We start from the raw sequence: 12,392 nt of genomic DNA on the forward strand, positions 1-12,392 counted from the left end.
TTGTTACGCCTCATCTACGCCTCATAGAGCAGGTTTAACTTTACGCCAGAAAAATCCTTACGTAAACGGCGTATCTGTACACGCCCCTAGCGGCCAGCGTAAATATGCAGTTAAGAAACAATGGCGTAGGAGACTTACGCTGGTCGTATCTTATACAAATTCTGGTGTATCTGATTCTTTGAATCAGGCGCCAAGATACGACGCCTCAGACTCAGAGATATGACGGCGTATCTGGATATACGCCGTCGTATCTCCTACGTGAATCTGGGCCTTTAGCTACTGTTCTTCTGTTGTTCTATTCAAAAAACACCCAGTTTGGTGCAAAAAACATATTTTGCAGTGTTTCCTCCAGTGTTTGCCGTGTTTCCTCCATATCTGTAAGTGTGAGATAAACACTTTAGCTACTGTTCTTCTATTGTTCTATTAAAAAAGCACCCATTTTGGGGAAAAAAATATATTTTGCAGTTTTTCCTCAAGTGTTTGCAGTTTTTCCTCCATATCTGTATGTGTGAGATACACACGTACATACTGTTTTCTATTGTGCTATTCAAAAAAAAATTATTTTGGGCAAATAATTTGTTTTTTCGGTGCGTTTCCTGCATATCTGTAGGTGTGAGATAAACACTTTAGCTACTGTTCTTCTATTGTTCTATTCAACAAACACCCATTTAGGGCTAAACCCTAAATTTGAGAAATATGAGGAGAACGTCAAATAAGGGACGTGGCCGCGGTCGTGGTGCTGCTGGTGGAGCTCCTGTTACAGGGAGAGGACGTGGTCGATCTGTGCCAGCTACAAGCACAAGTGAAACACCTTTCTCAGGTGCGAGTAGCCGACAGAGCCTGCAGCGGTATTTGGTTGGGCCTAATCCGGCTCTACGAATGTTGAGGCCAGGAGCAGAACAGGCGGTAGTAGATTGGGTTGCTGACAGTGCCTCCAGTTCCTTCACATTGTTTTCCAACCAGTCTTGTGCTGAAAGTTCAGAGTTGGCGCCTGCAGCCGATGTCCACCATCAGTCTTTCACCTCACCCCCTTGCAAATCAGCCAAGCAGTCTGAGCCCCAAATCATGCAGCAGTCTCTTTTGCTTTTTGATGAGTCTGTTAGCATGTGTTCCCAGGGCCATCCACCTAGCCCAGCCCCAGAAGGGGAAGAGATTGAGTGCACTGATGCCAACCACTTATATTTCAGGATGAGTTCATGGGGGGACCATCACAGCACGTCTCGGATGATGAAGAAACACAGTTGCCAACTGCTGTTGCTTTTGCAATTGTGCAGACTGACAAGGAGGGCAGTGGTGAAGACTGGGTGGAAGATGATGTGGAGGACGATGAGGTCCTCGACCCGACATGGAATCAACCTCATGCAGGTGACCCATGTAGTTTGGAGGAAGAGGCGGTGGTCGCACAGAGCCACCAGCACAGCAGAAGAGGGAGCAGGGTGCAAAAGCGGAGCGTCCGTCCCCTAGACAGTACGCCTGCTACTGCCCAACGCAGCAAGGGACCAAGCACACCAAAGCCAGGTCCAAGGAGTTCCCTAGCATGGCAGTTCTTCACACAATGTGCTGATGACAAGACACGAGTGGTTTGCACGTTGTGCAATGAAAGCCTGAAGCGAGGCATAAACGTTCTCAACCTGAGCACAACCTGCATGACCAGGCATCTAAGTGCAAAGCACGAGCTGCAGTGGAGTACACACCTCAAAAACCAAGAAAGGTCTCTGGCTCGTCCTGCTTCCTCTTCTGCTTCAGTCTCGGGCCTCTCTGCCTCTTCATCCACCTCCGTAGTGACAGTGCCACCTGCAACCCCTCAATTAGAGGACCGGCAAGCAACACTACCACCTGGGTCACCAACATCTCACAATGTCCCATAGAAGCATTCAGCTCTCTATCTCCCAAACACTGGAGCGTAAGAGGAAGTACCCCTCTACCCACCCCCGAGCCCTGGCCCTGAATGCCAGCATTCAAAATTACTGGCCTTTGAAATGCTGTCATTCCGTCTGGTGGAGACCGCAGAGTTTTAAAAGCCTGATGGCATTGGCTGTCCCACAGTACGTCGTTCACAGCCGCCACTACTTTTTCAGGCGAGCCATCCCATCCCTGCACAACCAAGTGGGGCACAAAATCAGGTGTGCACTGCGCAACGCCACCTTGGCAAGGTTCACCTAACTACGGATACGTGGACCAGTAAGCACGGTCAGGGACGTTATATCTCCCTAACAGCACACTGGGTAAATGCAGTGGCGGCTGGGCCTGAGGCGGATAGCAGTTTGGCGCATGTCCTTCCACCACCGAGGATTGCAGGGCGCTTCAGTTTGCCCTCCTGTTGCTAACTCCTCCTACTCCGCTTCCTCATCCTCTACCGCCTCCTCATCCAGTCAGCGTAACAAATTCACCACCAACTTCAGCACAGCCATGGGAAAACGCCAGCAGGCAGTTTTAAAAACTTTCCTGTTTTGGGGGAAAAAACCCACACCGCGCAGGCGTTGTGGAGGGACATGGAACAACAGACCGATGAGTGGTTGGCGTCAGTGAGCCTCAAGCCGGGCCTGGTGGTGTGCGATAATGGGCGAATCTCGTAGCAGCTCTGGGCCTAGCCGGTTTTGACGCACATCCCTTGCCCGGCGCATGTGCTGAATTTGGTGGTGCAGAGTTTCCTGAAAACTTACTCCGATACGCCACAGCTGCTACAGAAAGTGCGGGCCGTCTGTGCGCACTTTCGGCGTTCTCATCCTGCTCGCCTGGCAGCGCTGCAGCGTAACTTCGGCCTTCCCGCTTACCGCCTCATATGTGATGTGCCCACAAGGTGGAATTCCACCTTGCACATGCTGGCCAGACTGTGCGAGCAGCAGCAGGCGGTAGTAGAGTTTCAGCTGCATCACGCATGCGTGAGTCGCTCTGCGGAACAGAACCACTTTACCACCAATAACTGGGCCTCCATGCGAGACCTGTGTGCCTTGTTGCGCTGTTTCGAGTACTCCACCAACATGGCCAGTGCCGATGACGCCGTTCTCAGTGTTACTATCCAGTTCTATGCCTCCTTGGAAAAACGCTTCGGCGATAATGGAAGAGGATGTGGCACAGGAGGAGGAGGAGGAATCGGGATAATTTCCAAGGCTTTCAGGGCAGTCTTTCACAAGTAGAGGGTGGGTTTGTGCACCGACAAAGGCCAGGTACACAATTGTCCAGCAAGGGCACAGTTTTGGAGGATGAGGAGGAGGAGGAACCATGTTCACAGCAAGGTGGCACCCAGACCAGCTCATGGCCATTACTGGTGCGTGGCTGGGGGATACAGAGGACACAGATGATACACCTCCCACAGAGGACAGCTTTTCATTGCCTCTGGGCAGCCTGGCACACATGAGCGATTACATGCTGCAGTGTCTCCGCAACGACCGCCGTGTTTCGCACATTGTAACAGGTGCTGATTACTGGGTGGCCACGCTGCTGGATCCCCATTAAAAGGACAATGTACCGTCCTTAATTCCCTCACTGGAGCGTGAATGCAAGATGCGCGAGTACAAGCGCACGCTAGTAGACGCGCTGCTGGTGCAATTCCCACCTGACAGCGAGGGAACAGTGTAAGCACAAGGCGAAGGCAGAGGAGGAGGAAGGGGTCGCCAACACAGCCGGGGCACCGCCAGCACCTCAGAAGGCAGGGTTAGCATGGCCGAAATGTGGAAAAGCTTTGTCAGCACGCCACAACAACCAGCACCACCAGCTGATATGGAACGTTTTAGCAGGAGGCAGCATTTCACCAACATGGTGGAGCAGTATGTGTGCACACGCCTACACATACTGAATGATGGGTCTGCCCCCTTAAACTTCTGGGTCTCCAAATTGGGCACATGGCCTGAGTTTGCCCTTTACACCTTGGAGGTGCTGGCCTGCCCTGCGGCCAGTGTATTGTCTGAACGTGTAATTAGCATGGCAGGGGGCGTTATCACAGACAAGCGCAGCCGCCTGTCCAGAGACAATGTGGACAAGCTCATGTTCATTAAAATGAACCAGGCATGGATCCCACAGGACTTGTCCGTACCTTGCGCAGAATAGACACCGGGCCGGCCTTACTCAGCCATTGTTGTTTTTCTGATCTTTCTAGGGTTGCCACCTCATCCCTTTGAGGCTGGGTTCACACTATACTACACTACAGCAGTACGACTTTCATCCTACTTTGCTCTGCTACATCTGTGATTGAGTGAGTGAGTGAAAAATGTATATAGTGCTACACATGCAAACTGAATCGCCTCTGGGCGCTTGTTTGAGCACTTCTCCCTTGAGCTCAGAAGAGATGGGTTTTGATCTTTCTCCTAAAGGCCAAGTGGTTCTCCTCCAACCGAATGGAGGTTGGCAAAGTGTTCCAAAGTCAAGGGCCTTGGACAGCAAATCTTCTTTCTCCTTTGGACTTGTATCTGGTTTTGGGGATTTGGAGTAAATTTTGGTTGGAGGATCGCAGAGCGCGATTGGGGTTGTAGGCTTTTATTTTGTCGCATATGTATTGGGGGGCATTTCCCCAAATACATTTATGCGTTAGACAGAGTGCTTTGAAAGTGACTCTGTCTTTCACTGGTAGCCAGTGAAGGCTTCTCAGTGATGGGGAGATTGATTCCCATGTTTTTTTCCCAGTCACCAGACGCGCGGCCGTGTTCTGAACGACCTGCAGGCGCGTGATTTGGTACTTTGGGAGTCCGAGATAGAGGGCATTTGCATAGTCCAGCCTGGAGTTAACAATTGTTCCCACCACGACTGCTATGTCTTCTTTAGGAATAAATGGGATTAGTCTGTGTAATAAGCGTAGCAGATGGTGTGATCCGCTGACTACTGACCCTATTTGTGCATCCATTGTCATGTGGGTGTCAAAGAAGACCCCAAGACTTTTGACTTTGGTGCTAGGGGTGATGATTTTTCCTAGAATGGGTGGAGGTTTCCAGGTTGTTGCCAGTTGATTCTTCCGATTGGCGTGAAACAGGAGAAGTTCTGTTTTTGTCATCCAGTTCTCTATCAAAGAGAGACATTTCTCTAGATTGAGATGGTGATCCTTTTTGTTGCAGATACGAAAATATAATTGTGTGTCATCCGCATAGGAATGATAGAGCAGCTTTTGGCTGCTGATAATTTCAAAAAGAGGGCGAAGATAGATATTAAACAGCACCGGCGACAGAGGTGATCCTTGAGGGACTCCGCATGACACCGTGCGTTTTTCAGAAGTGAATGGTCCCAGTTTCACTACTTGTGATCGGTTTTCCAAAAAGGAGGAGAACCAGGGTAAGTCACATTCCGCGATCTTGGCTACTTCAGCTAGCCGAATTAGCAATAGTTTGTGGTCAACCGTATCAAAAGCTGCGCTAAGGTCCAACAGGGTTCTCCTTCGTCTGCAAGAGCATCATCCCATATTTTGAGCAATGCTGTTTCCGTCCCGTACCCTGGACGGAAACCCGATTGATAAGGATCGAGCAAATTATGGGTGTCTAAATGCTGTTGCAGCTGTTGTACCACCACTTTCTTCATTACCTTGGAGAAAACGTTCAGGCCTGTTATGGGACGACGATGTTCAGGGTCTTTGGGGTCAAGGGTGGGTTTCTTTAAGATGGGTTTGATTATCCCTTGTTTCAACAGGGAGGGTACTATGCCTTCCCTGAATGACTGGTTAATCAGCTGCTTGATGGGTGGTGCCAAAATATCGGCACATTCCTTCAGCATTTTGGTGGGGATAATATCGTTAGGCGCTGTGCTATTTCGCAGAGTGCAGATAATATTTTTAGTGGCATCCAGGGAGACGGGTTTTAGAGTAAACATTGTTACTTGGGCCTGATTCCTGTGTGATTGGGCTGGGGACTGCTGAGGGGTTGAGGGGGATACTGTTTTGCAGAATGCTTACACGGATCCTTTCAATTTTGTTCACTGCAAAATTCATTGCAAAATTCTTGGGTATCAGAATTGGGGGCTTCAAGACAGGCTGGGTTCATGGTCTGACTAACCAGCTTGAAGAGTTTGCGAGGACGGTTTAGGGCATTGGTGATGATCTTGGAGAAATTTTTTTTTGGCTCGGAAAATTTCTTTGTGGTATTTCTTTGTTGTTCGTTGTAGATTGGCGCGGTTTTCGTCTGTAGTGCTTCTTTTCCAAGCTGCTTCCGCTCTTCTACGTTCTTGCTTAAGGGACAATAGCTGGTCGTTAAACCAGCTGGAGTTGTATTTGCGGATACAGGTTTTATGTTTAGGCGCTACCAAGTCGGCTGACTGCAGTAGAGCTGTGTTTATGGAATCCAGGGTTTCAGTGGCTGATTGATGTGAAGGGATCGTTTTTATTTTATTTCCTAGTATTGTTTTGAAGAGCTCCGAATGGAGCTTTTTCTGAGATCTGGTCCAGTGCATTGTCACTGGTTTTGGTGTTTTTGTTAAAGGGGCATTTTTGGTAATCATAAATTTGATTACGTGGTGGTCTGTCCATGGTAACGACTCATTTTCCAGAATTTTTACTTCCAGATTTTGTCTGAAAATAAGATCGAGGGTGTGCCCCGAAGCATGTGTGGGCCCACATACTAGTTGCTGCAGACCTAGTCCTTCCAAGTGGTCAATGCAGGCGACGGCCACGGGATCCAGTGAGGAGTTGGCCCAAAGGTTGAGATCCCCAAGCAGCAAAAAATGTTTGCTGTTTAGTGTATAAGTGGACAGAAATTCTGTCAAAGATGTGAGAAGCTGCAATTTTGGACCCGGTGGTCTATAGCAGAGTAGGATATGGACGGTCTCCTGTGGATTTGTTTGAACTTGTAGGGAGAGAGATTCCATGAATGGAAGTGTGTTATGAAGGACTGGTTTAGTGATCGAGAGGGAACTCTTATGGATCACTGCCAGGCCTCCTCCTCTTTGTCCTATTCTGTTTTCTGTTATTATGCCATAGTTCTCTGGCACCAGTTCACCCAGAATGGTGTTACAGTCGGCTGTGAGCCAGCTTTCTGTAATAAAGAGACAGTCTAAATCGCATTGAAGGATGAGATCATGAATTTCTATTCGATGTCTTACTGCTGATCTTGTATTGACCAGAGCGCATGATATGGGCTTTGGTTTAGCTAGGCAGGTGTAGTGTTTGACTGTCGATCGTCGATCGATTCTCCACAGTCGTTCAGTCCTTAAGACTTTTTTGGTGTTGGCCGGCAAATTTGAGGCCAATGGCTTTAGTCCCCAAATAGTTGCTGGCGAGTACCTCAGTTTTGTCATAGTCACTGACGCACTGGGGGCAGAATGCCTATAAGGGGGGGGGGGGGCTTTGCAGTAGTGCTGGGAGTGATGATTCACAGAATCCCAGCTCCCTGATTTTTGATCCAGAGGAAGGCGAAAAAAACCCTGTCCAAGCTAAGCCAATGTGCCGTGGCGGGGGAAAAAAAATTCCTTCCTGACCCTCACGGAGCGATCGGACGAGGCCCTGGATCAAAATGCTGCAAAGAGCCAAGGTGGTGACCTCGAGGGGGGGGGGGCAGGGGGGGTTTACCAACTGGTAGTTATTGCGTTGTGGCTTGAGTCAGGAGAGAGCGGTAGGTGACCCAATTACAGGGGGGTAGCAGGCTGGTACCTGGTGGGGAGGTGCGGGGGGCCACTCGGCTGCGGCAACGTAGGCTGGGGGGGCCCTACCTATCTACATCCCATGGGCCACACGTCCTACTCCTAGGAAACGTGCGCCGGTAGCTACTGGAATGCAGTTCTTGCCCTGGGGAAGAGTCTCGCTTTCAGACACAAGCCTGAAGTCAGGAGGCTGGGGGGGGGGGGGGGGGGGGGGCCCTACCTATCTACATCCCATGGGCCACACATCCTACTCCTAGGATGCGTGCGCCGGTAGCTACTGGAATGCAGTTCTTGCCCTGGGAAAGAGTCTCGCTTTCAGACTCAAGCCTGAAGTCAGGAGAAAAAAATGACACAAAGTCTAGGTGTACCAAGATGGCCACCAGCTGAGGTTAGGTGATTAAAAAAAATAATGAAGACTCCTGTCTTGACTCCTGTTTCAAACTCCTGGTTTTTAACTCAGGCACTTTTGTTCAAAGAATGCACTTCTGGTCAGAGAATCCACATGTGAAGCCACCATCAACTGGGAGCCAGCTCCTATGGGAGTTTGTACAGACACTTTTATACTCACCTGTGAGGACCTGTAAACAAACAAAGTTCTGTCCTCCATCGGTCCTACATTGGTCCTACATTCATCCGACTTTCATGAACAGGATACTACTTTGAACCGACTTTGTGATAGTCTGACTTGTTCTTTGACCAATCAAAACAATCCCAGAGTGAGATAAATTCCTTTTACTGCTGCTTTAATCACATGTCGGATGTCTGGTAAGGACGAAGCTCCTACTTTGGTCCGACTTCAATGGGCTGAAGTAGGATCAATGTCGGTCCAAAGTAGTACAGGGAGCATTTTCAAAGTCAGACCGACTTTTGTCGGACCAGTTAAGACGGCTCTCATAGAGAAACATTGATTTTCAAACGTCATGCGACATGAGCTCCTAATGTCGGAGCGTTTGTCAAACAAGTGTGAACCCGGCCTAAAAGCGAAAACATTTTAATTACACAGGTTCTCTGCTGCTAATTAAACTCACTTGGTGCCTTATCAACATTGAATTAGCCCCAGAACCTGTGTAATTACTCTGTGTTCGGGTTTAAAGGGATGAGGTGGCAACCCTAGATCTGTCTCACTATTTTGGGGTGTACCCTAATTTAAAAAATAAATAAATGAAAAACCAAAACCTGCTGTGTTGGCTACCTCGTCCTCCTTCACCGCCGCTTTCACCTACACCGCCACATCCACCGCCACCTCAACCTCCTACTCCATATGGACCTCGTCCTCCTACATCAAGATTATTATTATTTTTTATTTATGTTATTTTAAGTTATTTCCCTATCCACATTTATTTTCAGAGTACTTGCCATGCTCTTACCGCCATGTGCAGCCCTCTAGCCCTTTCCCTTAGTGTTTTAGAGACATTTTTGTACTGAAAAATTTGGGTCCCCATTGACTTCAATGGGGTTCGGGTCAAGTTCGGGTCCTGAACCCGGACTTTTTTCTGAAGTTCGGCCGAACCCGTCGAACCCGAACATCCAGGTGTCCGCTCAACTCTATGTGAGGTCATCACTATCTCTTTTTAAAAGCAATCAGTCTGATAACAGAAAGCTGATGTGTGTCAGTATCAAAAGGAACTGACGAACGATAACTGACGATGATCAATTATTCAAATAACAATCTATTGTGTATGTCCCGTATCACTGCTCAGCACTTCCCGGAGACCCGGGATTGGTGGTCTGGAGGGTCCTCTGATCCCCAAACAATCTGATATCACAAGTTTTGGTATCTGAGGTTGTATAACAGTTCTAATGACAAATACACACCTTACATTGTATACTGACCTACACATCAAATGTCAGTAACTTACCTTTTCTAAGACATTTCTTCCAAAGGATTGTTAAAAGTACTACTATGCATAAAACAAGCAAAGCAAGAATAATAATAACCACCACTGGACTCGGTCCTATAAAAGAAAAGCAGAATAGACATCATTATAATCCGGCATGTCTGGAGAACCCCAACACTTCTACATATACTGACTGAACATTTATCATTGCCTTTATAACATTTATTTTATTTTTTACAGCTGAATTCACACAATTCTCCAACCATACAAATTCTCCATAACCCATAAATATCGCACATTCAGCAAGTAGGGATGAGATTTCTGTTTGTGTCGGCCATTCATTTACCCCACTTCTGCTTTAGTATGGCTGCTGCTAGTGTTGCCTTGGACTATTTATTGAATCTTTATTGGACAATTTTCTATTATTACTTTATTAATGATATATTAAAATTTTCGTTTACAAAGGCTTTATTTGGAAGATAATGACAAGACAGAGTAACTTTGCTTACAATATATAAATGATAAAAGTGAAAAGTGTATTGCAAGAGTTATATAATTATAAAAGAGCAGTCCAAAGACAAACAGTATATCTCAAAATGGGGGATGAGACCGGATACTCCTTAGTATTAGATAAAATTAAAATTTTATGGACCGTTATTGTTTATCCACTTCCATACCAGGGGGGCACTTACGCACCTTCCCGCCCAAGCCAATTTTCAGCTTTCAGCGCTGTCGCAATTTGAATGACAATTGCGCGGTCGTGCTACACTGTACCCAAATGACATTTTTATCATTTTGTTCCCACAAATAGAGATTTATTTTGGTGGTATTTGATCACCTCGGAAATTTTTATTTTTTGCGCAACGTATAAAAAAAGACCGAAATTTTTGAAAAAAAATGTAGTTTTTTTTTTTCTGTAAGTTTTTTTGTAAATAAGTAAGTTTTCTTCTTCAATTATGGGCACTGATATGGCGGCACTGATGGGCACGATGAGGTGGCACTGATGGGCACAGATAGGCGGCACTGATGGGCACCGATAGGCGGCGCAGGTATGCGGCACTGATGGGCACTCATAGGCGGCACTGATCGGCACTCATAGGCGGCACTGATGGGGACTCATAGGGGCACTGATGGGCACTCATAGGGGGGCACTGATGGGCACTCATAGGGGGCACTGATGGGCACTCATAGGTGGGCACTGGGCATAGATGGGCACTAAGAGGTGGTACTGATGGACACTGGGTGGCACTGATGGACACTGTGTGACAATGAGGGATGGCACTGATGGCATTGCTGGGCATCATTAGTCAGTGCCCATGTTGCCAGTCAGTGCCCATTTGTGGGCACTGATTGGCATTGATTGTATTGAATGTTGTTTTATTTTATTTATTGTTTTTTTTTTATCAATCGGTGCTCTAATGAGCATCGGGGGGCACTCCCTGGTGGTCTAGTGTGGCGATCCGAGGGGGGGCTGTGCTGATAAACAATCACCCCGAACCCCCCCCCCCCCTGTCAGGAGAGCCACCGATCGGCTCTCCTCTACTCGTGTCTGTCAGCGCGAGTGAGGAAGAGCCGATCAACGGCTCTTCCTGTTTACATCGTGATCAGCCGTGGTTGGACACGGCTGATCACGTGGTAAAGAGCCTCCGCCGGAGACTCTTTACCGAGATCGGAGATGCAGGGTGTAAGACTGACACCCCGCATCACCGATCGCCGCGATGCGCGCCCCCACGGGTGCGCGCCGGCATGAAATCCTGCAGGACGTCAATAGACGCCCAGTCAGGATTTCACAACCACTTCCCAGACGTCAATTGACCATTGACCGGGCGGGAAGTTGTTATACTCTAATAATCTTGCACTATCTAACAATTTTTTCTATTGATTAGATGAAATCACCTGACTTGGAAGGTATATATGGACAGACACCTGAACAACACGCACGCTCTGATGAAGCTTGTTATCAAGCGAAACATGTGAGCGATTTGCCACTACACTTACTGTAGTCCAAACATGAGTGTCCCACCTACACGGCCAAGCACCTAACCACTTTCGGATATGACCAGTACTTTCATCCTTGGATAGTGCCAAGCTGAAACACGGCACTCACACTGCTGTATGCCTGAATACTGATCTGCTATCAGCTTCCTGCATGGACTCCCTGCAAACCAGCTGTCCTGAACAGACCATTGTCAGTGCACGCTAGTATCTCCTGCTGGACCTAAACATACCTGACCATACGGGACCTGAAAGTACTGCTTCCCATGAAAGGACTGTTCCAGTGATTGAGGGCACACAACTGAAGGGCAGCCAGGCTGACGAAAATTACAGATGGTGAGCTGTAACAACCTTACCAGTCTTGATTTTCACGCTGTTACAGCGGGACATTGGTCTTGAATGCCGGCGCCCCCTCTTAGTGCCACGTCTAATCCAGATGAATATGTGATTGATCCAGCACCTGAATATACTAAGCGCCCCTTTAAATGTCTATTTCAGTATTAATAGCATCCTGATGTTCCAACTTAGTACATATAGGGCCAGATCCACAGCCGAGATACGACGGCGTATCTACTGATACGCCGTCGTATCTCTGTTTCTAACTATGCGGCTGATTCATAGAATCAGTTACGCATAGTTAGCCGTAAGATCCGACAGGTGTAATTGAATTACACTGTCGGATCTTAAGGATGCAATTCTAGGCCGGCCGCTAGGTGGCGAGGCCATTGCGGCCGGCATAGAATATGCAAATGAAGACTTACGGCGATCCCCGAACGCCCCGAACGGCCCGTCGATCTAAATCTACATCGTTTCCGTCGAGTTGCGCAGCGTACAATTAGGACTAAGCCCTATTTGCTTAAGCCATGGTAAGTATGGCCGTCGTTCCCGCGTCGAATTTTAAAAACCTACGTCGTTTGCGTAAGACGTCCGTGAATGGCGCTGGACGCCATTTACGTTAACGTCTAAGCAAATGACGTCGGTGCGACGTCAGTTAGCGCAATGCACGTC

General features: G+C 48.0%; 1 protein-coding gene across 1 annotated transcript in view; it reads right to left on the bottom strand.

Moving 5' to 3' along the window:
• Positions 1-12,392, bottom strand: part of LOC120916956 — a 72,962-nt gene that overhangs the window by 34,117 nt on the left and 26,453 nt on the right. Inside the window, exon 4 of the mRNA XM_040327894.1 lies at positions 9,411-9,506. Coding sequence (XP_040183828.1) covers positions 9,411-9,506 — 96 coding nt within the window. The remainder of the gene's footprint in view (positions 1-9,410; positions 9,507-12,392) is intronic.

Source organism: Rana temporaria, chromosome 11, assembly GCF_905171775.1.
Source record: "Rana temporaria chromosome 11, aRanTem1.1, whole genome shotgun sequence".
NCBI lineage: Eukaryota > Metazoa > Chordata > Amphibia > Anura > Ranidae > Rana > Rana temporaria.